The sequence below is a fragment of the Podarcis gaigeae genome (assembly GCF_964106915.1).
Source record: "Podarcis gaigeae genome assembly, chromosome: 16".
Classification (NCBI taxonomy): domain Eukaryota; kingdom Metazoa; phylum Chordata; class Lepidosauria; order Squamata; family Lacertidae; genus Podarcis; species Podarcis gaigeae.
The window spans coordinates 11,119,858-11,142,437 of record NC_139693.1 but is presented as its reverse complement, the minus strand read 5'-3'; the positions used below and the strand labels follow the sequence as shown (position 1 = coordinate 11,142,437).

The window sequence follows — 22,580 nt, the reverse complement described above, 5'->3', positions numbered from 1 at the left end:
TTTATTGCCTGAAGCCCACATTCCCTCATTGCAGCCTTCCAGGGGCTGCACATTGGGGGTTTGGTGCAGGGCAGAGGCAAAAGTGAATGCATTTTGAGGTTATATTCCAGCCACACAAAAGCCAGAGGATTCTACCCCTACCCACACATCTCTCCACCCTCCTAGCAACATTATTCAAGGACAAGGGCACAGTCCAACCCAAGCAAAGGCACACAAGGTGAGTGGGCCTGGAGGGGACAGTCCCCAAGGGCCACCTAGAGAAGGCCCGAGGGCCACACCTGAGCTCTGGCCCAGAGGTTGGCCACTCCTGCCTGCAGAGGGCCAGGGCAGCCGCTCTTAACCAGAGAAAACAGCTCACTCATTTCCTCTTTAATCCACGGACCATGTTTTTATTTCATTAAAAAAATTGGTTTATCAAAAACTGAGGCAAGGGACAGCAGCTACAGCGAGAGAGAACGAGGACTCCATAAATAGAATAAATAACTACACACCACTGCCAACAGCTAGAGCGATTGTGAGACGCACACCTGCGGAGAGGAAGAGGAAAGGGCCTTTTCTGAGGCCGGGGGGTGGGGTGGGGGGCACAAGTTGCAGGCTGGGACCAGCCCTGAGAGAGAGAAAAATGTGTGTGTGAAATGTGTAGATCTGGAAGAGGGCATTGTGTAATGTTAACTATATCGCTATAACTTCCGTTCACAGGAAGCTTTACAATCTATCCCCTTTCCAGCTTATTTTGATTTTAAAAACCACCACGATTCAGCAGCTACAGAAAATACAGGGCTGATCAAACCCCATTTCCAATGGTCCACATAGGCCTTTTTTTCAGGCAAGGAAGGGGGCCCAAGGTGCTAGAAACAGCCTGGGAGGGCAGGCATCCAGCGGGCACCTTAGCCTATTTGGGATGGAGATTAGGGTACAAAAAATGGCACTACACCATTAGAAAGGACCTCCTTGGGAAGGAATATATTGCACGACAGCCCAGAGTTGAGAAGTAGCCCCACTTTTGACCCCAAAATGAAGCTAGGCCACCTTCATGCCATACATTTAAAGGCCTGACATACCATTTTAAATGGCTTCCCCCAAATAATCATGGGATCTATTAAGGTGCTGAGAGTTGTGGGAGATGACCCCTGCCCTTCCCCTCACGGAGCTGAAATCCAGAGTTCCCTGTGAAGAGGGATTGAACGCTAAATCCCATTCGTGAGGTGAACTAGGGACCCCACAGCAACTCTCAGCACCCCAAACGAACCGCATCTCCCAGAATTTTTTGGGGGAAGCCATGACCACAAAAGTGGCATCGTAACGCTTTCAATGCGTGGTGTGAATGTGGCCCTAGACATTAAAATAAATGGGATCTCTTGCTTGGCTCAGAATGAAAAAAAGGTTCCAGCATCCATCTGCATCCAGCTCTAGAAGACGTGAGAGGGGAAGGTTCAGAGAACTGCAGGAAGCATACATCTAGGCTTCAATTCTCTGCTAGGAGATGGTTTGATGGGAGTGGGGACACAGACCTCTCTCCTACCAAATGTTAGGTTCACCACCAGCACCTCGATTGGGCGCAGTTCCTCCTCTTAAGGAAGGAGGGAGCCAGAAAAATAGTGCTTGTATACGGACATATTTCTTTCAAAATGTCTGGCTAAGCAGGAGATCCCCGCTTTGCCAGCCTTTTGAAGAAGTCACCCAGCAGCGCCAGGCTGTGGAGTGCCCCCTTCTCCAAACCAGGCAGGGAAGAGGCCTGCATCTTTCCACTGGGACGGCATGAGGCCAAGGGCTTTTGCAGGAAAGGCCTTTGCTTCTGAGGAAGCCTGGCACCAGCGGCAGGACGGAGCTCAGTGGATGCGCCCTCCTTCACTTCAATCGTATGCAGCCACCTCTTCCCCGTTCTGTCCACTGCCTCAGACAAAATCCACCAGCACACAAATGTCACAGCAGCTTAATGACCCCCTTTAACAGTGCAGAACACCCCCAGGTCCCATAATGAGAGTCAGCCCCAAATCCAAGGGGGTACGGCTGCGCAGCAGCGAGGCCTAACTCTTCTGCAGAAAGTTGGTGGCACCTCTGAGGTAGGGCCAAAGTCTTTGGGAGGAGACGGCAGCGCAGGTGGAACCAGGAGTCAACCGCTAAGGAATCAGAATGTGGAGTGTATTCCCCCCACCCAGTGGAAATTTAACTACCATTTATTGCCCCTCCCAGGTCTCTGTCCATTGTCCAGTCCGGGTTTGTTGGGCTCTGGTGACCCAGCAGACACAGAGAAGGCAGTCCGATGGGCTCTAGGCCACAGCCTGATTATTATTGCAACTCCTACGATTGGTTCTAGAGGCTTGAGGCTTGGCTGTGGTGCCTAGTGCCCACCGGCTTGGACTGCAGCACCCGCCCTAGCCGCCGCTTCCTGGGCCAGTGTGATTGCTCATGGGCTTCTGGGCCGGGGAGGCCGGGGTCTTCAAAAACTCTGCCTCCGCTCGCCTGGGTAGATGCTTCCCAGCATCCTCTGCTTCTCGCTTCGCAGCTTCCGCACTGGGTGCCGCCGCCAGGACGACCGTTCTGAGGATTCCTGGCCTGGCGCTGCCAGCCGCCACACGGGGGGACCCCACCTCCCGCTCCGCCTTCCCCGCTGTGGGGCTGGTTTTCGTCTTCTCCGGTTTAGGAGCCCCCCGCTCTCCCGTCGCCGAATCCAGCAGGGCCTGGATGGTCCCGAAGGGCACTTCCCCCCAACCCATGGCCCGGGAGAGCTTGGCAAATGGAGTCTTGCGTAGCATCTCCTGGCGGAAGTCGTGGTTGCTGCCGCTCGGATAGTTCCTGCCGCCCAGGCTGGGGATCGAGCCCTTGCCGCCCCGGGTGGCCCGAGGGTTGGTGCCAATGTCGGCCGTGATGTTGGTGTACAGAGGTTGCAGCTCCTTGGAGAGGAGGGTGTACGAGAGGGAGTTCATCCCGTCCTGGGTCCAAGCCCGATGCGTCCTGATCAGCAGGTCAAACCTACGGGGTTGGGGAGAGACAGAGAGAGTGAGTATGTGCAAGGTCCCATTTCTGCCACACATTTAAAGCACTCTTCTGCCACAGGTCCTGAAAGTGCTGTCCATGTAGAAAGACTGGGTCATTATAAAGAGAATAATAAATAATAATAAATTTTATTTATATCCCGCCCTCCCCAGCCGAAGCCGGGCTCAGAGCGGCTAACAACAGTAAAACAATAAAACATTCTAAAATCATTTCATTATAAAATTAATTCCAATCAAATTAATGGCAACCATTGGGTTAGAAGCTCTGTGAGGATTGCCAAAGGAGGGAGTCAGAATAATAATAAATTAGTGGTTCTTAATTGATTGGGGATTTGGTAGTGCTGTATTGTATTATTTATGCAAATTGATTTTCTCTGGAATTAAAGATCTGACCAGGACAAACCTTACTATGTTGAGCTCATATTTTGCACAATTTGTATACGGTGTCTGTTTTATAATGTGTGGTTTGCTATGCCTAATAAAGGCTAAAGGTAAAGGGACCCCTGACCATTAGGTCCAGTTGTGGCCGACTCGGGTTGCGGCACTCATCTCGCTTTATTGGCCAAGGGAGCCGGCGTACAGCTTCCAGGTCATGTGGCCAGCATGACTAAGCCGGTTCTGGCGAACCAGAGCAGCGCACGGAAACGCCGTTTACCTTCCCACTGGAGCGGTACCTATTTATCTACTTGCACTTTGACATGCTTTCGAACTGCTAGATTGGCAGGAGATAAGGATAACTATATATAAAAAGACCTATGTTGGCTCCCAGGACTGTTTTTGAGCACAATTCAAAGTGTTGCTGCTGCTGATGTTTGAAGTCCTAAACTGGCTCGGCCCAGTATACCTGAAGGAGCATCTCCACTCCCATCGTTCACCCACTGAGGTCCACCTCTGAGGGCTGGTTCCCTCCCTGCAAGAAGTGAGGCTACAGGGAACCAGGCAGAGGGCCTTCTCGGTAGTGGCCCCCCTACCTGTGGAATGCCCTCCCGTCAGATGTCAAGGAGATAAACAACTACACATCATTTAGAAGACACCTGAAGGCAGCCCCCTTCAGGCAATTTTTTGAAATTTAAAGTTTTATTTTGTTTTTTTATATGATGGAAACTGCCTAGAGTGGCTGGAGCAACCCGATGGACAGGGTACAAATAATAAAATGATTATTCCTCCAACTGCAGGGGGGTTTTTTGGGGGGGTAGGAGGGAGGAAGCAGCACACCTGTGTGGATTCTCCTCGTTGCCTTTATCTCCCTTATGCTTCACCATCTTGTAGTGGCCGACAGAGACAGGAGGCCGCGAGATCTTCATGCCGGCCAGGCGCACCCTGGAGACACAGAAGCAAGGAGGCTGAATTAGGATTAGCTAGCCCGGCCCTATCGTTAGCCACAGTGGAGCAGGTGCCTCAGGCAACATGTTTAGGAGTGCGGGGAGTGGTGGTGGCAACAGCATGTCCACCGCAGACCCCTCTCCATTGGAGACCAGAGCTAGGTCTGCCACAGGCCTGTCACACAGCAAGCCAAACTGCTCACTGGGATAGACTGTCACTATCATGTTACACTGCTGCTGGAAGCATGGCAAAGGCTGTCCATTAACTACCAGCTTAGACCATTGAAAGCACCACGGCAACCCTTTCAACAGCCATGGCTTCCCCCAAAGAATTCTGGGAGGTGTGGTTTGTTAAGAGTGCTCAGCTACCCTGACAGAGCCACAGTTCTCAATAGTTCCTTGTGAAGCAGGATTGGCTATTAAATCACTCTGAGTTGTAGCAGTGGTCTTCTAACAACTCTCAGCACCCTTAACAAACTGCCGTTCGCAAGCTCCTTTGTCAGGAGGGAAGCCATGACGGTTGACGTGGTACAAGAATGCCTAAGGGTGCAGATGTGGCCAAATAAATGCACAGACACACGCAGCATGCTGCCTTAGGAACAGTGGGTGACGCTGTCTCATTGACAATGTTCAATAAGAGTCAACTGCTAGGCCTGCCAGCTTCTGTACACAGAATGGGGAGTGCGAGAAGAAAGAGAAGGGGACGCCATTTTGTTTTTTTGCCTCAGGTGGCAAAATATCTTGGGCCAGCACTGAGGATTTATAGTCAGATGGGTTTGGGCCTCTCCAGAGGCACCTTGACTGGGAGCTCCCTAACAGAGATGTCGAACCTGCTCTGAGGTCATGGACTCCTGACCAATCAGGAGGTGGGTAATGTGTACTGCTGTGCTAAACATCCCTCGTCTCTTTTAACGCCAACGCTTTTGCACAGGGAATTTTCCAGAAGCAGAGCGTAGGCACGCCCTCACAGCCAATTCCCTCCTTCCCCGTACCCACTCAGGTCCCCCTCTCTCTCTCGCTTTTCCTTTATCTTCGCTCAAGGTTAAGCATTCCACTGCTGTTCCCTCACAGCAGGAGGTGGAACAGTTGCCATGGCGACGCAGAGTCCTAGTCAAATCCATTGAAGAGAGGCACAATTTGGGAGCCAAAATGCTTCCCTGGGTGAGCCTGTTGGAACCAAGCACCAATTTTATTAATTAATCCTTTGTTATCCATGTCTCTTAGTTCCCTCTCCTCCTCCTTCCTGCCACCCCTCACTGGCAAATCTTAAGATTGTAGCCTCCCTGGGGCTGGGATCCTGCCTCTTTCCCAGTGTGTGTGTTTGCAAAGTGCTGATAGCGAACCTCAGGCCCAGGGTGGTTGTGAACGCGGCCCTCCAGGTTTCTCTATTTGGCCCTCAGAACTCTCTCCACAGGTCATACCTTGGCTGCAGTTACACTCTCTCTGAAGGAATAGGCATAGTCATTTAATACTTCTGAATCCATCAAGGCTCAAGTGGCCTTAGTGGCGCTGAGTGCCTTCCATCAGCTTCAGCTGCTGGCATCCGTCTCTGGACAGGGACGGCCTAATTTTGTCGCCTGTGCTCTGGTAACCTCAGAGCTGGACTACTGCAATGTGCTACACATGGAGCTGCCTTTGAAGACCATTCGGAAACTGCAGCTGGTGCAGAATTCAGAAGCCAAATTGCTGACTGTGTCTGAACAAATAGCACCAGTTCTGGCACGGTCGTCCTGGCTGCTAATTGCTTTCCGTGCAAAATTGAAAGTGCAGGTTTTGACCTATAAAGACTTCTGTGGCTCAGGACTCAAATACGTCAAGGACTGCCTCTCTCTTCCCACCTGAACTGACCCAGACCCTGCGAACATCATCTGCAGTCCTTCTTCATGTGCCCCCTCCGCAGGAGGTTCAGAAGGTGGCAACACAATATTGGGCCTTTTTTGTGGTGGCCCCCTGCTTGCAGAATATTCTTTCCAGAGAGGCATCTCTTTATTTTTAGGTGCCAGGTACCCAGACTTTTGGCTCTTAATTTGAAGAATAGCAATGTGGCCTCTTTGAATGAGGTGGGATCGCTAAGTCGTGCTCTGCTTTATCTGTTTAGTGGTACTTTTTGGATTTTTATTGGATGTTCCTAATCGGTTTTAATGTAAGTTGCTTTGGGTTCCCCTGTGAGAAAAGCAACTAACAAATGAAATAAATAAAGACTACACCTCACTCCCCTGCTCTACACCCTCCTTGAATACAGTGGTACCTTGGGTTAAGAACTTAATTTGTTCTGGAGGTCCGTTCTTAACCTGAAACTGTTATTAACCTGAGGTACCACTTTAGCTAATTGGGCCTCCCGCTGCCACTGCACCGCTGGAGCACGATTTCTGTTCTCATCCTGAAGCAAAGTTCTTAACCCAAGGTACTATTTCTGGGTTAGCGGAGTCTGTAACCTGAAGCATCTGTGTCCTGAAGCGTCTGTAACCCAAGGTACCACTGTATAAAGCTACAATTTCTGAAGTTATTTAGCTATCCATCTTTCTTCTCAGGGAATTCTGGGAACTGTAGTTCTCGGAGAACAGGGTTCTCCTAACAACTCTCAGCTCCTTAACAAACTACACTTCCCAGGATTCTTTGGGAATTGACAGTTTAAAGTAGTGTTTTAAATGTATGGGGTGGATGTGGTCCAATTCCTAGTAAGTAGCTCACAAGTGTGCTAAACCCAGGTTGGTGAGGTGTTAGGTACTCAGATTCTAATGTATGCAGGGGTAGATTAAGTTTCTCTTCTGGTGCCCCATTAGATAATTCTTTTATCACCTCAAAAATTCTGGACATGCATTCTTTGGGATCAAATACGCAAAATTAAAGCTTCACACCTGTTCCTTACAAGAGCACAGATCTTTGGACTATATCCAAAGCTGGTTCTATTCAGAATAGACCCAGTGAAGTTAAAAAACATGGATAATCTCCATGACTTTTACCCCAAGTAAAACTAAGTTGGGCACGGCCCTCAGAAAACATTTATAGCCCCGCCTTCCATTTAAAATCTCATTGTTCTGTGCAGTTTCCCTTTCCACCTTCTCTCACCGTTGCTGAGCTGACCCAACAACATCTCACAAGAGACGCCCCCCCCCCCCAGTGTTGTAGTATTTGTGAACATCCCATGACATCACAGACGTTCAATTTGCCAACAAGTTCAAACCCTAATGCAACAAACACATGGGATTACAGAGCTGGGCGCGTCATCAAGCGTGCTGCAATTTTCTCACCTTACCTGAATGCTGCAGCCCAAACCGCCACAGCCTGCGTGGGAAAAATGAGCATGCAAGGATCCGACAGCGTGCACAAGGCAGGGTGGAAGAAAGAGATAAAAAGAGATGATAATGAAGGCGATGAGAAGGAAAACAGCACTCCAGTTGCAGAGTGGCAAGTAGGGAGTGGAACAAACAGAGGCTGGGTGGGGAGATCAGTGCTCCAATAATCTCCGAGTCTTGCAACAGACAGGGAAAACTATAATACCAAAGATCGTAAACCTACCAGCTGCAGCTACTCTTCCCACTGCACATTTTTAGCCTAAAAACCATGGCTACACTTATGCCACAGTTCTTCACAATTGCAGGAAAAAAAGCAGGAAGAATGATTATCTGGCCTGGAATTTAAGAATCTGAGCTGCTTCTACCACTTTTTATTTCTTTCTCTTTCTCTCTTTTTTAAAAACAGCAACAAGTTTCTAGTCCTTTTTAAGTTGGTAGAGTTGCCTCTGAAAAATGCACAGGTCAGTGCTTTCTTCGCAGGCACTGTAAGATTGCCAACAGGATAATAATTCTTCCGGATCAGGCCAAAGGCCCATCTAGTCCAGCATCCTGTCCTCTCAGCAGCCAACCAATGCCGACAGGAAGCCTGGAAGCAGGAACTGAGTACAACAGCAAGTCTTAACCCCCCCCCCCAATTAATTTTGTCCAATCCTAATTTAAATCCACCAAGTTGGTAATCATCACTTCCTCCTGCAGGAGAGAGCTCCATCATTTAACTACACACTCCTGTGGTTTCCGGAGACTGGCGTGCAAGGTCACCAACAGGGTTTGAACCACAGAAACCTAGAATTGTAGAGTTGGAAGGGACCCTGAGGGTCATCCAGTCTGACCCCACTGCAATGCAGGAATATACAGTCGTCCCAACCGGGATCGAACCTGCAACCTTGGCGTTATCAGCACATGCTCTAAACAACTGAACGAACCACCGCCAACCCCTCAGCTACAGTTACCGCCGAGTCAGGTGCCAAAATGAAAAGAGCAATGCATGTTGTAAGCGAGTGGGAGAAATGGTTGCAGGTCGGAATGCAGAGGGCAAAGAGACAACGGCCACCACGGAAAGAGAGGGGTGAACAAGGGACACTGACCTCGTGGCGATGTCGTCGTCCTCGCCTCCCCAGCCCCAGTACTCGTTGGGGAAGCCGTTGATCTTTAGGTACTGGTCCGGGGTAAGGGCCGACACACCGCCAAAATACTGCGAATATGGGAGGCTGGAGTGGGAAAATGGAGAGAAAAGCCAGCATTGTTAAGTCGTTTTAAGTGACAATGGGAATCCCCCGCACTAGATATTTCAAAGACACGGGGGTGGGGGTGGGAAAGGCTCTTGACACAAATTTGCAAAGCATTTGCTGTTTCGCATGTGCTAGTGTACTGCACATAGTTGGAAAGTCCAACCCCAAATCAAACTTAATTCATATTTGGTCCACTTGGCAATGATGGGAAATTACTTCTGGGTGTAGTTTGGATTTATTCTTTTTTTTTTTTGAACTGATTCTATGAATTTTATGAAATGGAGTGAGTGCGCTTCGAGTGCTGCCCTCAAAACACAAGAGCCTTTTGAGGAGGAGTATCAGGACCTGATTATGTTTTATGCTCATGTTTTGAAATAGCCCAGAAATGGTGAAAGCTAGAACACTGAACATTTGGCACAGATTTTGGCCAATTTCATTGTCTGGAAAAACCAACCAGTGTGGTTAAAAAGGCTCAATGAAAGTCAAGGCAAGGATCATTTCCTTATTGATTAGTTTCCTTATTGATTGGTTTCCCTTGATTCAAAATATGTTAATAGTTCTAATCAAACAAGGAAACCACCTCACAAACATGGCCAGCTCTGAAGAGACGATAATTTCAGCATTTGGCACTCACTTTTTCTCTTTTTCTTTGGAAACCTGTTGGATTCTGCACTTGTTTTTACGTTTTCTAATGTTTATACGTTCGTTCTGCTCTTGGTTGTTACGTGCTGTATACAAATTAATACTTTATTTTTCAAAAAAACTAACACCACAGAGCCAGCCCTGAAGACAACCACCCACCCACCACAATGCATGGTGCGATCAGTCCTGGCCTCCTTATCCCTGCTTTCTCACTTGTAGCCAAACTTGTTCATGGCGACAGAGACGTGCTTGGGACTCCACGGGTCGCAGATGTAGAGATTGTGGTCGTTCTCGGGAATGAGGTCAACATCGTGGAGGAAGAGGCAGTTCCACTCCTCATCCTTTAGGGCTTCCTTCACGCCCACATTCAGCAGCTTGGCCCGGTTAAAAGTCGCATTGCCAGCCTACGGAGAAGCAGGGTTGAGTGGGAAGAAGTGGCAACAGGGCGAGGAAAAAGACTCACGAGGCCCAGCCCTGTCACAAGGCAACTGCCTCAGGTGTCAGCAGTGCTAGAAACTCAGAGATAAAAGCTCAGTGCCAAATGGCTCCTTAAAACAAGGCTGCAGTCACCAGAACAGAAGGTTTAGTTGCCATTTTGTGAGGGGAGACGGCTCTAAAGTCTTACTTTTCAAATGATGGACTGTGTTTGATTCTCAGTTAAACATCTGGCTAGTTCAGATGGCAACCTTGAGCTAGGTTAAGAGCTCTGAGAACTTAAAGAAGAAAAGTCACTTGATCTAGGGAGAGTCCACACATATATTGGCCTATTCTGAACTTTTCTTAAAGGTGACTGCTCCTGGTCAGGCTGCCCAGAAAAAGCATTTTGTTCCCGAAATTCATTCTGATTGTGCATATAAAATATAACTGGTAGAATTCCACAAGGCGGTGTATTAGTGCCTGAAAACAGCCAAGTTCCAACGATCAAGGTACCACCGTATAGCAAACATGATTGCTTATGGGGACTGTTTTGCTCCCCAAGCAATGCGGATCTGAAATGATTTACAGTGGTACCTCGCGTTAAGTACTTAATTCGTTCTGGAGATCCGTTCTTAACCTGAAACTGTTCTTAACCTGAAACACCACTTTACCTAATGGGGCCTCCCGCTGCCGCCGCAGCGCAATTTCTGTTCTCATCCTGAAGCAAAGTTCTTAACCCGAGGTACTATTTCTGGGTTAGCAGAGTCTGTAACCTGAAGTGTCTATAACCCGAGGTACCACTGTATATGATATTTTAGGGAGCAGGCGGGACCCATTGCTTACATCATAGGAGCCTGCACAACACAAAACACTGTTGCTGTATGTAGGTTTTATTTTGTTTTTTATCTTATATTTTGGAAATGTACATCCAGATTTTTTTCCCTTTAACTTTTTTGGGGGGCCCCAAGAGAATGGGGCCCTAAGCTACAGCTTGTTTAGGTTACATGTACAGTGGTGCCCCACAAGACGAATGCCTCGCAAGACAAAAAACCCGCTAGACAAAAGGGTTTTCTGTTTTTCGAGGCGCTTCGCAAGACGAATTTCCTTATGGGCTTGCTTCGCAAGACGAAAACGTCTTGCGAGTCTTGTGAGTTTTTTCGCTCCCCCCCCCTTTTCTAAGCCGCTACGCCGCTAATCTGCTAATAGGGGTGCTTCGCAAGACGAAAAAACCGCAAGATGAAGAGACTCGCGGAACGAATTATTTTCGTCTTGTGAGGCACCACTGTAAATCCGGCACTGCCCCCACCCCTGGATTGCATTGAATTAATCTCTCTTTCACACAAATCCCAAACAAACACACCTGATGGACCACATAGATCCCATACTGCAGCTGCTGGCGCTGGAGAAAGGGGTGCAAGTAGTAGAGCAAGTGGCGCAGGTGCGTCTCCCGGTTGCGGTGCGGGATGATGACGGCTGTCCGGGAGCGTGGCTCGCAGGCGGAAGGGCGGTACCTGCCCCCAAGGCCCACCGCCGGGTTCTTCTCTTGGATCTGCTCCAGATTCGGCACCTGGCTAAAGCTCACTGTCAGGGGGCCAACTGAGATGAGAGTCGGTAGGGTGAGAGGAGGAGAACAAGAACAGAATCAAAAATTCACATGCAGGCACTGGGCTCTTCCAGCGAGAGATGCTTGCCTCATCTCTCTGATGCAGCGTTCCAAAAAAGCCCAAAGAATCTGCCCAAGTTTCTAGTCTTCATGAGGCCTGCATGAATACCCGACACGAAGGCCTCTATCTAAATCTCTCTCACCCCAGAGGCAGGGAGCTAAACAAACCTTTCCTTCCATGGTGCAAAGAGACTCTGTGCGTGTCAGGTGTGGCGACAAAGTTTTAAGCAGGATTTCCCAGAAAAATGGAACGAGAGATGTGCACGCAAAGACAAGGATAACAAGCTGTTAGGAGCAAATGTTGCTTTGTCCTCACGCCAAGGACATCTGGGTCAGGGATAATCCCACAAGACTAGAGAGAAGCACCCTCAACATCTTTCCTTTATAATAAAATAAGTCAGAGCAATCTGGGTTGGGAGTTGCTGCTCTTAATACGACGGCAGCAGCCCCAGGTGGACAGTGCAACGAGTCAGGAGCACGGGAAGCACACTTTAAACTGAGTCAGACCCACTGGTCCATCTAGCTCAGCGCTGCCTGCACTGGCTGGCAGCAGCTCTTTGGGGTTTCAGATGGTGGACATTCCCAGCCCTGTCTGGAGAGGCCGGGATTGAACCTGGGACCTGCTGCATGCAAAGGTGATGCCCTGCCACTGAGCTATGGCCCTTCTGGCTCCCTGCGCCACTGGAGCTGCCATCACTACAAGAGGCATCTGTGGGCATCTCAAGCCAAGGCACCATCACCACAGCCCAGCATCCTCCGGGCCCAAAGAAGTCATGTGACACTGGGCAGCCAATCCTGTGCCACTACCCGCTATAAAAGGGTTCCAGGCCTGCCACCCTCTTCCTAATCCAGGCTGTTCAGCTGAGGGAGGTGGCCAGGTCCTCTCTCTTACATTCTGTTCCGCATCTATACTATAAATATAAAGGACTATGACACCACTTTAACCTGTCACGGCTTGCCCCCAAAGAATCCTAAACAAACTGTCATTTGTTAAGTGTGTTACGAGACACTCCCAAGTCCCTCCAGAGCTACAATACCCTGAATTTCCTAGGGAAAGGAATTGGTTGTTAAACTACTCCTGGAATTGTAGCTCTGGGAGCGACTCGAAATTGTTTTATGTATGAACATGTAGACTCGTTGAAATTCGTGGAGCCAAGTTGGTCATCTCCATTAATTTCAATGGATCTAAACTCTGAGTAGAACTTGGCTGTTTAGGGTAAAAACACTTTTTTACCCTCAGGTATATAAATTTTAGAAAATAAAAAAATAAGCTTCATACAACTCTACGTTCCTAGATCTTCACTACCAAAACACTGTTGCTATATTTAATCATGCATGGTATCATTTTGGCGCTATTAACATTCTTACCGTTAGCTCTGTTTTTAACCTTAAAACTATTTTCCTGGATATTCTGGGCTTTTGCTTTAAGGCAGGGGTGAAAAATATAACTTCTGCCTTTTCCTTTTCTATTGACTTTTGGAAGTTGTGTTTTTCTTGAAACCATCCTGGCACAAGTAGATGGGTTGCTATATTATATTTTTCCTATTAGACTGCACTGTCAGCTTAGATCTGAGGTAGCGCTAACAAGGCACCCATTATGGTGCCCTCAGTTTCCCCAACCCTCCTCCCATTCTCTTTAAATAAAAAATGAAAAAAATTAAGGGAGGGTGGCCAGCTTATCTGTTGGTCTGCAGTCCATTTATTTTGCTGTGCATGTAAGCATTTTGCATCTTTGGATGTGTGTGAGAGACTCACCAGTTTTTCCACCTGTGAAATGGGTACTTTGTGGTGGCCAGAAGTTTCTTAGATTTCCAAATGTGCCCCTGGGCCCCCAAAAGTTGAGGATTCCTGGCCTAAGTTAAAAATATAGATTGCGATCCTATACACACCCCAGGAGAAAGTGCTGCTGAGTTCTGGAAATTGTAATGCACTGTGCTAAATGATGCATTTTTACTGACATGCTGGGGGCCACCCGACTGACGCTCGCTGTCCGCTGACAGTCTGTGAGCCACAGTTTCAGAACCCTTGCCTTAAATGACGTCTAGGGAACCTGTGGGCCCTCCAGATATTGCTGGACTCCAGTTCCCATCAGCCCAAGCCAGCATGGCCAATGGTGAGGCATGATGGGACTCATAGTTCAGCAACATCCAGAGGGCCACAGGTTCTCCACCCCACTTGGAGGAGTGGTAATTTTGGTTTGCTCAAGTTACTGTTGTACTTAGTACACAATTATACTGTGTACTAGGGACGCGGGTGGCGCTGTGGGTTAAACCACAAAGCCTAGGCCTTGCCGATCAGAAGGTTGGTGGTTCGAATCCCCGTGATGAGGTGAGCTCCCATTGCTCGGTCCCTGCTCCTGTCAACCTAGCAGTTCAAAAGCACATCAAAGTGCAAGTAGATAAATAGGTACCACTCCAGCGGGAAGGTAAACGGCGTTTCCATGCGCTGCTCTGGTTCGCCAGAAGTGGCTTAGTCATGCTGGCCACGTGACCCGGAAGCTGTACGCCGGCTCCCTCGGCCAATAAAGCGAGATGAGCGCCGCAACCCCAGAGTCGGCCACGACTGGACCTAATGGTACCTTTATATTGTGTACTGGCAGGGCTGGCAGTTTGCATGCCATTTTTACAGAGTGCAGAAGGACAAGCCCCTGCCCCAAAGAGCTTACAGTCTCAACCTCTAACAAAGGGGGAAAGAGAAGCAACGAGTAGCACGGAAATCACAGATAACGGACAGGTACTGGGGCATGCTTGAAAATCCTGCCCACACATCCCTGGAAGATCAGCCCCACTACACTCAGTGGACTGACACATGAGTAGACAAACACAGGGTTAAACTGTTCATTGCAACTGGGAAGGGAGTAGCCCAATGACTACATTCTGTTCTTGGCTACCTCTTGAGGGCCACATGCCAGTGGTGGGTGGAGCAACAGACATTAATGTCATCCTTGTGCAACAGGCTAGCTTCTGCACCTGCTCTCTCACGCCCTTCTCCACCCACCCTCCAGATAAGTAAGAGGCAGAGTTTAACTGGACCAAAACCGCAAGGAAGGTGCAAAGCAGGGTGGGTGAGGGGTGTGGCCTGGGGAGAGTTCCAAGGGCCGTTCAGAGAGGCCCGAAGGGCCATATTTGGCCTCGAGTGAGGGATTTTCCCCCTGCAATAGGGATTCCACAGGAAAAGTGATCAAGCTTATACACAGCAATACAAAACTGCTCCTTCAGCAACTCTGAAAAGGCTCAGCCACTTAATGGGGTGCCATGTGATCTAATAATTAAACATTTACCCAGGCCCAAGCAGCAGACAAAGGGACTGCCAGGCATTAAGCTGTGATAACCGCCTTATCTTATTTATTTTTTAAGTGGCTTTGAGAGACTTTGTAATCTTGCATACGTCTGGGTTTTAATCTGGAAATACTGAGCTTTCATGGGAATAGTGTTCTCTGCGGCCTTGCAGAACCTGAAACATTTTGGAAAACAAAGCGGAGGCCTTTTTCCAGCCTGAGGGCCACGCTCCCTCGTGGGTAATATTCTGGAGGCCACATGCCAGTGCAGGACAGAGCTAGAGGCAAAAGTGTCAGGGCAACAGATGCAGCTCTTAATTTTCTACTGTAGGCCATGGAAAAGGCCTCCTCTGCACTGTGGATTTAAAGCAGCGTAATACAACTTGGAAACTGGTTTGTTAAGGGTGCTGAGAGTTGTTAGCAGACCCCCGTTCCCCACCCACCCAGAGCTACAATTTCCAGAGTGGTTTAATTTCTGTTCCCAGGAAACTCTGGGAACTGTAGCTCCGTGAGAGGAATAGGAGGGGTTCCTAACAATTCTCAGATAGCTTAGCAAACGGCAGATCCCAGGATGCAATGGGGGAAGCCACGACTGTTTAAAGTGGCCTAATAGTGCCTTACATGTACAGTGGCACCTCAGGTTAAGTACTTAATTCGTTCTGGAGGTCCGTTCTTAACCTGAAACTGTTCTTAACCTGAAGCACCACTTTAGCTAATGGGGCCTCCTGCTGCAACTGCGCCGCTGGAGCACGATTTCTGTTCTCATCCTGAAGCAAAGTTCTTAACCCGAGGTACTATTTCTGGGTTAGCGGAGTCTGTAACCTGAAGTGTCTGTAACCTGAAGCGTATGTAACCCGAAGTACCACTGTATAGCACAGAAGTGACCAAAGTCAGCATTTTTCCTCACGCACACACAAACCTCTCTCCATGCAGGAAAGAAGGCGGCATTATTACAGTTCAAGAGCGAATGCACGCAAGGAGGGCATGGAGCAGGCAGGGCTGGTGTGGTGTGGTGTGCAACTTGGAGAGAGTAGCAAGGGCCAGTGAGAGAGACATGAAGGGCCACATTCAGCCCCTGGGCGCAACATTCCCCATTGCCATTTCAAAGCCGATCGTGATTCTCTGTATTCTAGGACAAGGGAGACTCTCAAGCCCCTCGTATGTCGGAACCTACACTGAACCACCCCTCACCCTGCAGTTTTGACCTCCACACTGAGCAACATGGTCACAGGCCCCACTCACTGAGGTACGGCGACCGCTCCGGGCAGTAGGGCAGAGACTGAGTGGGGCTCCCATAGCGGGGCTGCTGAGGCAGGAGGCTGAGGTTGGTGTAGACGTCGTGGGTCCGGGAGTAGTCGAAGGACGGGTTGGCGTCGTGCCCAAATATCGAGGCCAAGTTCCTGAAGCCACCAAAGGAGAAGTAAGCCATGAAGGCAAACTGGAAGCCAATGAGGAGAGCCAAAGTGCAGGGCCGATCCAGGAGCCTTCGGAGCATGGTGGGGTGGGGGGCAAGGTCTTCTTCTCCCTGGGCCTCAGAAGGACAGCAGTCGCACCTGCAAGAAGGTAGGAGAGCACATCTCTGAAGACCCGTTCCTGGGGAGCAGCAGGGGGAGAGGGATGAAGCTCAGGGGCAGGTCATCTGCTTGGCATGTAGAAGGTCCCAGGTCCTTGCCTCTCCTTCTTGCTTTCAGGCTCTTGGCCTGCTGAAGATGATGGAAACAAAGTAGGGAGGATAGGCATGTGGAATGGTGAGAATGTATTTTAATACTTTGCTGGAAGCTGCCCAGGGTGGCTGGGGAGACAGATGGGCAGGGTATAAACAATAAATAATAATAATAATAATAATAATAATAATAATAATAATAATAATAATAATTATTATTATTATTATTATTATTATTATTATGTCACACTCAGCCATGAAGTTCACTGGGTGACCTTGAGGCCGGTCACCATCTCTCAGCCATAACTTACCTCACGGGGTTGTTGTGAGCTTAAGATGGGGAGAGGGAGAACCATGTACGCTCCCCTTGAAGGAGAGGTGGGACAAAAAAAATATATTGAAATAAATGAATAGAGTTGGAAGAGACCCTGAGGGTCATTTGGTCCAACTTCTTGCATTGCAGGGGTTGGGCTGGATGACCCTTTGGGTCCCTTCCAACTCTACAATTCTTTTCTGTGAAATAACATTATGGACTAGCAACCTGTTGGCAAGGCCGAATGAAAAAAATGATTAACCAACCTCAGAAAATCTTCAATGGACCCACAGCCTCGCTGTTACTTTATAAGTAATTTGCTATTGTTATAATTTTTGATTTTAACAATAGTAACTGGCAACAAAGCATCAGGTTTCCTTTTCTCCCCCTTACAGGCAGCGTCAAGAGACAAAAGAGAACTGGCGAGCGCTCACACACATGCGCATCAGCATTCCCAAAGAGAACCTGACCAACCCTGAGGCCGCATGCTGCCCAAACCTGTCTGTTTCCTGCAAACTGAAACCTGCAACTTTTACCAATTAGGGGGAGCAGATAAAATGCACAGGCCAAAAAATTGATAGTCCCATTCTTCTCTGGGAGTCCCAGGAGCTTGGGGGCAGTGCACTTGGTTCGCCCATCACCCCCCATTTTATCCTCACTGTGGCCTTGTGAAGAAGGTTAGGCAGCGAGAGAGAGAGAATATGAATGTTGTGCAACTGGTTCAAAGTCACCTGGCGTGGTGGGTTGTGGCGTTCAGCTGTCCCTGGTCCAAGTCCAACCCCTATATTTATGAATAAAACGGTTTGCATAGGAACGTAAGAACCACCTGGTGTATCAGGCCAATGTCCTATCTGGTCCAGCATCCTATTAAAGCCACCAGGGTTAGCAGCCTTCAACACCTGCTTGAGGGAGCAGTTCCATAGTTTAACTTTGTACCGCATCCTGCATTTTGGCCCTAAGAAATAAACTGGAATCTCACATACAATGTTCCTGAGCGATTCACACACCGAAGGCTTAGTTTAAGGTTAAAACAGTTGCATGCAAAGCTACACAAAAATCACAGTTCCACGTATGCACGTAACAGTTTGGGGGTGCAAAATCCAATTTCAAAAAGGGGTGTTTGTGTGTTAAGAAACTAAGATTCTAGACCACATGCTTCCAGAGAAGAGCACTTTGGGAAATGTCCGAAAGCTGGCAAAATAAGGTTGGCAGTGGCAGAGCACAGGGCTTCCATTCCCTGCATAATCTCCAGATTATCGGAAGCATAATATGTCATACGTCATCTTCAAAGTGTCAGAATAAGCCGTGCAACAAAGACACAGTTTCATCTGTATTCGGTCCTAGGAAACTGGCTGAGGGAGAGGAGAAAAGAGAAATCCTCTGGGAGCAGCATAAACTAGGCATGGCAACATTTTAGCACTGTTTTTACCCACCACCACCACCCATTTCTTAACCCTCTTACTTGAACAGCCAACAAGAAAGGAATAGACCTGTGTAACTCAAAAGCTGGCGCGGTTCATTTTGAATGCAGCAGGTTGAATTCAAGTAAGACCTCTCCATCTTGGCGCTGCCTAGGTCCCCTTGCTCCTTTTCCCATCCCCATCCCTCCCTTTCCCTCGGACATCCCGCAGAAAATTAAAGAGCCCTGAGTAACTCCAAAGGTAGCACACTTCCATTTGAACACAGCTGGATCCAGCAACTTTCCTTTCCTCCCTGACCTGCTTTCACCTGTATATATCCTGGCGCGACTGACTCACCTGTCCTCCACCGGGTCCCTTCCCAATCTCTGCTCTAAGCAACTACCTCCTTATAAAAGCTTCGCCTTTTAACTCCCAGCGGGATACAGATATGGATATCGCACACACATATCTAATTATTTCGCAACGGAAGCACCAATTCCATCCTGCTGCTAAAAATCTGGGATGATCTCTACGGCTAAAGCTCAGTTGGCAAGGGAGGGGGAAGGAGCCCGAGCCGAGCCCCTCCCCCACCCTCTCCCCTTCAGGATCCCTTTCCCCATAGAAACGCCGGGGGGGGAGGGCGCGGGGGTTTGCAAGAGGCGCCCCCCGCCTCCCTCGCCCAGGTGCAAGGCTCAGCGCCACCCTGGAGCCCAGGTGCCCCCTGCTCGCCGGGTGGAAAAGCCTCTCCCAGCGGCGGCGCCCACCCTTCCTGCAAAGAGCGCACCCCCCTCGGCCCCCAAGGGTGCGCGCCTGCCCTCCCGCACCTCCTGCCCCGCCCTTGCTCACCTGGGTGCTGGGAGCCCTCCGCACCAGGAACGCCCGGCTCTTAACCCCACCCCAGAATCAGAAACACCGCCGCCGCCATCTTCAGTAGGTAAAAGGAAAAGAAAAAAAGGGGGGAAATGGAATTAAGGGGCGGGATGCTTTGGGGAGGGGGCTAAGAGAAGGGCCGGTGACGTCGAATAACAGGGCAGGCCCGGATACTCCTCCCTTTAAAGCGCCCTGCGCGCGGAAGCAGAAAGTCCGGAGGCTGCAGAGATTTTGATCCGATTTGATTTTTTTGCAGTCTTTTTTTCCCCCACGGCGGAAGCTCCAGGATTTGGTTGACTTTGGACGTCTGAGGCACGGCGGCGTCCGAAAGGCGAGAGAAGCCCTAAGCATGCACAGAGGGCCCGTTTCCCTCCTCGCCTGTTGCCACCGCGCTAGCAGGAATCGGACCCTACTGCATGACAACACTGGCAACATAGGAACGGACAGCTGTAGATGCACCCTCCCTTTGGATAAAATACAATGATATTTGGAATGAATATTGGTTTATTGACAATTATGTGTGTATTAGGATAAGAATATATGCAAGTAAGGTAATGTAACAGTATCTTTTTTCATCATCGCTCACTTTTTTCTTTCCCCCCTCACTATTGTCTTTTTATAAATGAAATTCTAATAAAATATTATTAATAAAAAAGGAATCAGACCCTACTAACAAGGTGGGGCTTTGGGAGGGAATACATAAGCACCTTGGGTCTGTCCACTCTTGAAGAAAAATGCTCCATTCGCTGCATGTTACTCAGAAGTAACTCCTTCTGGCGTCAACAGGTTTTAAACTCTGGGTAAGAGGGCGATAGGACTGTGGCTTATAATCCTTGAACAGAGCAGCCAGAAATGTCAGGAGCATTACCTTACCCCCGTGATGGAGTTTATTCTTTATATCAGCGGTTGCCAACCTGGTGCCTCCTATTCCCTTCAGCCACAGCCAGCTCAGCCAATGGTCAGTGTTTATGGGAGGTGGAGCCCAACAACATCTGGATGACCCCATGGGTTCCCTTTCCTGCAGGTTAGGGGTGGTCCCACTGACAATACTTTTTTCTGTTCTCCAGCCCAGAATGGACCATCTTTGTCTTTTTCTAATAGGGTTTTCAAAAAATACATTTCATCCCCCCCCCCCAAACAACATGAGTAATTCAAAACACATGTTCCCCAAGTATGATTGATAACACATCATGGTCAGTGAAGGACTAAACACTGTGTTTAATCGTGTTCCTGGGAGCCTTTGGAAATTTATAAGCATGTTTTTAAACAGCAGCTCAAGAAATAAAATCAAGCCAAGTAGCATAAAATTTATAGTTTCTTATTGTGTTTTTTTCTCCAACAATTGGCCAGCTTTTCCATCAAAAACAGTTCTTAAATTTGTGCAGACCAAGCTTCAGTAAGTCCATATCCAATGATATCCAGTATCTGGTTATTGTGAGGTGTGCAGGGATCATGAGAAGGAACAAATAAGTCTATCTTTAAGGCCTTGCATATCTTCTGTAAAGACTGAAAATAAAGCTCTTTTAGGATCTGTGGTGGACTAGATGATCCTCAGGGTCCCTTCACGACAATTCTATGATTCTATGGTAACTGATCAGGCCAATTTTGTGGAGTATTTTTGTCCAGAAGGAATAAACAAATGGACATGTCCCCCACAAGTGTATAAATGATCCTATGTCATATCTCCAACATGATGATCATGATGATAATTTATAACTAATGTCTCTATGTTTAATTTACTTAAGAAATATGGATGCATATGCCAATCATCTTTGTTTTTGATTGATTTTACAACGAAAAGTTTAACTTGGACCAAAATGGAGAACTCTCATCAGCCAATAATCAGGTGGGCAATAGTTTGGTGGCTGATATGGGCCATATTCACACCATGCCTTTAAAGCACTATGATACCACTTTAAACAGTCCTAGTTCTCCCTGCCACCTAGAATTCTGGTAGCTGCGCTTTGTTAAGAGTTCTGATAGTTGTTAGGAGATCCCTATTTGCCTTAAAGAGCTACAATTCTTAGAGTTCCTCTTCAATGGGAACATTGAGGACAAATGCACAATAAAAAGGACGTCTGGATGGGCTCTTAGCAAATCGAGGAAAGAACTCTTCCTGGACCAGAGTCCACTTCAGTAGATGTGTGAAGGTTTATATGAAGGTTGGCAGATGTAGATATATACTTAGACGAGAGCAGATGAATATGATGGTTTGCAATGTGCACTTTTCCTTAATGAAAGCCAGCATCTCTCTGATCTCTCCAAGCAGACTCTCAAAGTATACTTTCCCCATTCCCTGAGGGATAAAGTGGGATAGGAGAGAACATGAGGAGAAACATCTGTAAGCCTGTGGAACAAGTTTACATTCGGGGGGAGGGGGAAGGCTAGTCTTATGGGAGACCCTTAGGTTCTTATTGACATTGGAGCACCAGGCATCCATATTTATTGACAAAAGCCACTGTTTGAACTGGCTTGGGGTCATATCCACACAAGACATTTTAAATAAATTGCTTCCCTCCCACCTCCCAAGAACCCTGAGAACTGTTAGACTGGGAACAGTAGCTCTGTGAAGGGTGAACTACAGTGCCCAGGATTCCTATGAGGAAGATGTGCTTTAAGTGTACGGTGTGTATGTGACCAATATAATGTCTGTCTCCACCACCCAGGTCCCATCTGCACTATACATTTAAAATAGTATCACACCACTTTAAGTAATTGTGGCTCCCCCCATGGAATATTGGCTACAGTAGTTTGTGAGAGAGGATAGGCTACAGTTCCCAGGATCCTTGGGGGGGAGGGGGGAGAAGCATGTGGTTTAAACTGTGTAGATATGACCGCATCTGGGATGCAGGGAGTTTTGTTTTGTTTTTATTTTAAAGGCTAGCCTAACTAATGCTTTCCAACACTGTATGAGCACTGTAAAATGGTCATCCTCCAAAATCGGCACTTCTCTGAAGTTTGCAATGCAGTTCTCAAGCCAAGCATTGTGTACAAAAATGCTTAAATGCAAAAGGAACCTCTCTAAGAGACATTCACATGACAAGCCCTTGGGAAACCTCCGAGGGAAACTGAAAATCAGAAATTCCTACAAGCTGCAAAAAACGCTATACAATGGAGGCCTCTGCAATACATGGGGTGAAAAGAACACCAGGTGACACCAGCCACAATCTGGACGCCATGGCACACTGCACACCCTCCAACAATTCTCTGTTGAAAATGGGAACGTCCTATACCATCATCATCATCCTTTTATTATTTATACCCCACCCATCTGACTAGGTTGCCCCAGCCATTCTGGGTGGCTTCCCACATATATAAAAACATAATAAAACATTAAACATCAAACAACTTCCCTGTACAGGGCTTCCTTCAGATGTCTCCTAAAGCTTGCATAGTTACTTATCCCCTTGGCTCCGGGGTCACATAACTCCATACCCTCCAACACCATTGTTTTTTCTTCTTCTTAGAGACTTGTAGAGTCGGAAGGGACCC

General features: G+C 48.2%; 1 protein-coding gene and 1 long non-coding RNA gene across 6 annotated transcripts; one reads left to right on the top strand and one right to left on the bottom strand.

The window, feature by feature from the left end:
• Positions 1–361: 361 nt before the first annotated feature.
• B4GALT3 (beta-1,4-galactosyltransferase 3) lies at positions 362–19,145 on the bottom strand. Of its 5 annotated transcripts, none has more exons than XM_083715847.1 (7): positions 19,065–19,145; positions 16,085–16,545; positions 11,263–11,498; positions 9,699–9,889; positions 8,700–8,822; positions 4,212–4,316; positions 362–2,973 (listed from the first exon to the last, which is right to left on the bottom strand). In XM_083715847.1, exons 2-7 carry the CDS (start codon positions 16,335–16,337, stop codon positions 2,376–2,378), a joined length of 1,506 nt encoding a protein of 501 aa, XP_083571973.1. In that variant the 5' UTR covers positions 16,338–16,545; positions 19,065–19,145; the 3' UTR covers positions 362–2,375. The 5 variants fall into 5 exon arrangements, with proteins under 5 accessions (XP_083571973.1, XP_083571976.1, XP_083571972.1 ...); XM_083715850.1 differs by having other exon boundaries at positions 16,085–16,395; XM_083715846.1 differs by lacking the exon at positions 19,065–19,145 and adding an exon at positions 18,576–18,716.
• On the top strand, positions 4,324–8,236 carry LOC310833574. The gene is made up of 2 exons (XR_014558807.1): positions 4,324–6,562; positions 6,807–8,236. It is a non-coding gene; the product is annotated as an uncharacterized lncRNA (long non-coding RNA).
• Positions 19,146–22,580: the final 3,435 nt, after the last annotated feature.

Excerpts from the sequence above, each read along its gene's own strand:
- B4GALT3 (XM_083715847.1), bottom strand. The coding sequence starts at position 16,337 with ATGCTCCGAAGGCTCCTGGATCGGCCCTGCACTTTGGCTCTCCTCATT. Across the intron at positions 11,499-16,084 it reads GGAGCGGTCGCCGTACCTCA|TTGGCCCCCTGACAGTGAGC; the intron begins GTGAGTGGGGCC and ends CTCTCATCTCAG. Across the intron at positions 2,974-4,211 it reads AACGAGGAGAATCCACACAG|GTTTGACCTGCTGATCAGGA; the intron begins GTGTGCTGCTTC and ends CCAACCCCGTAG.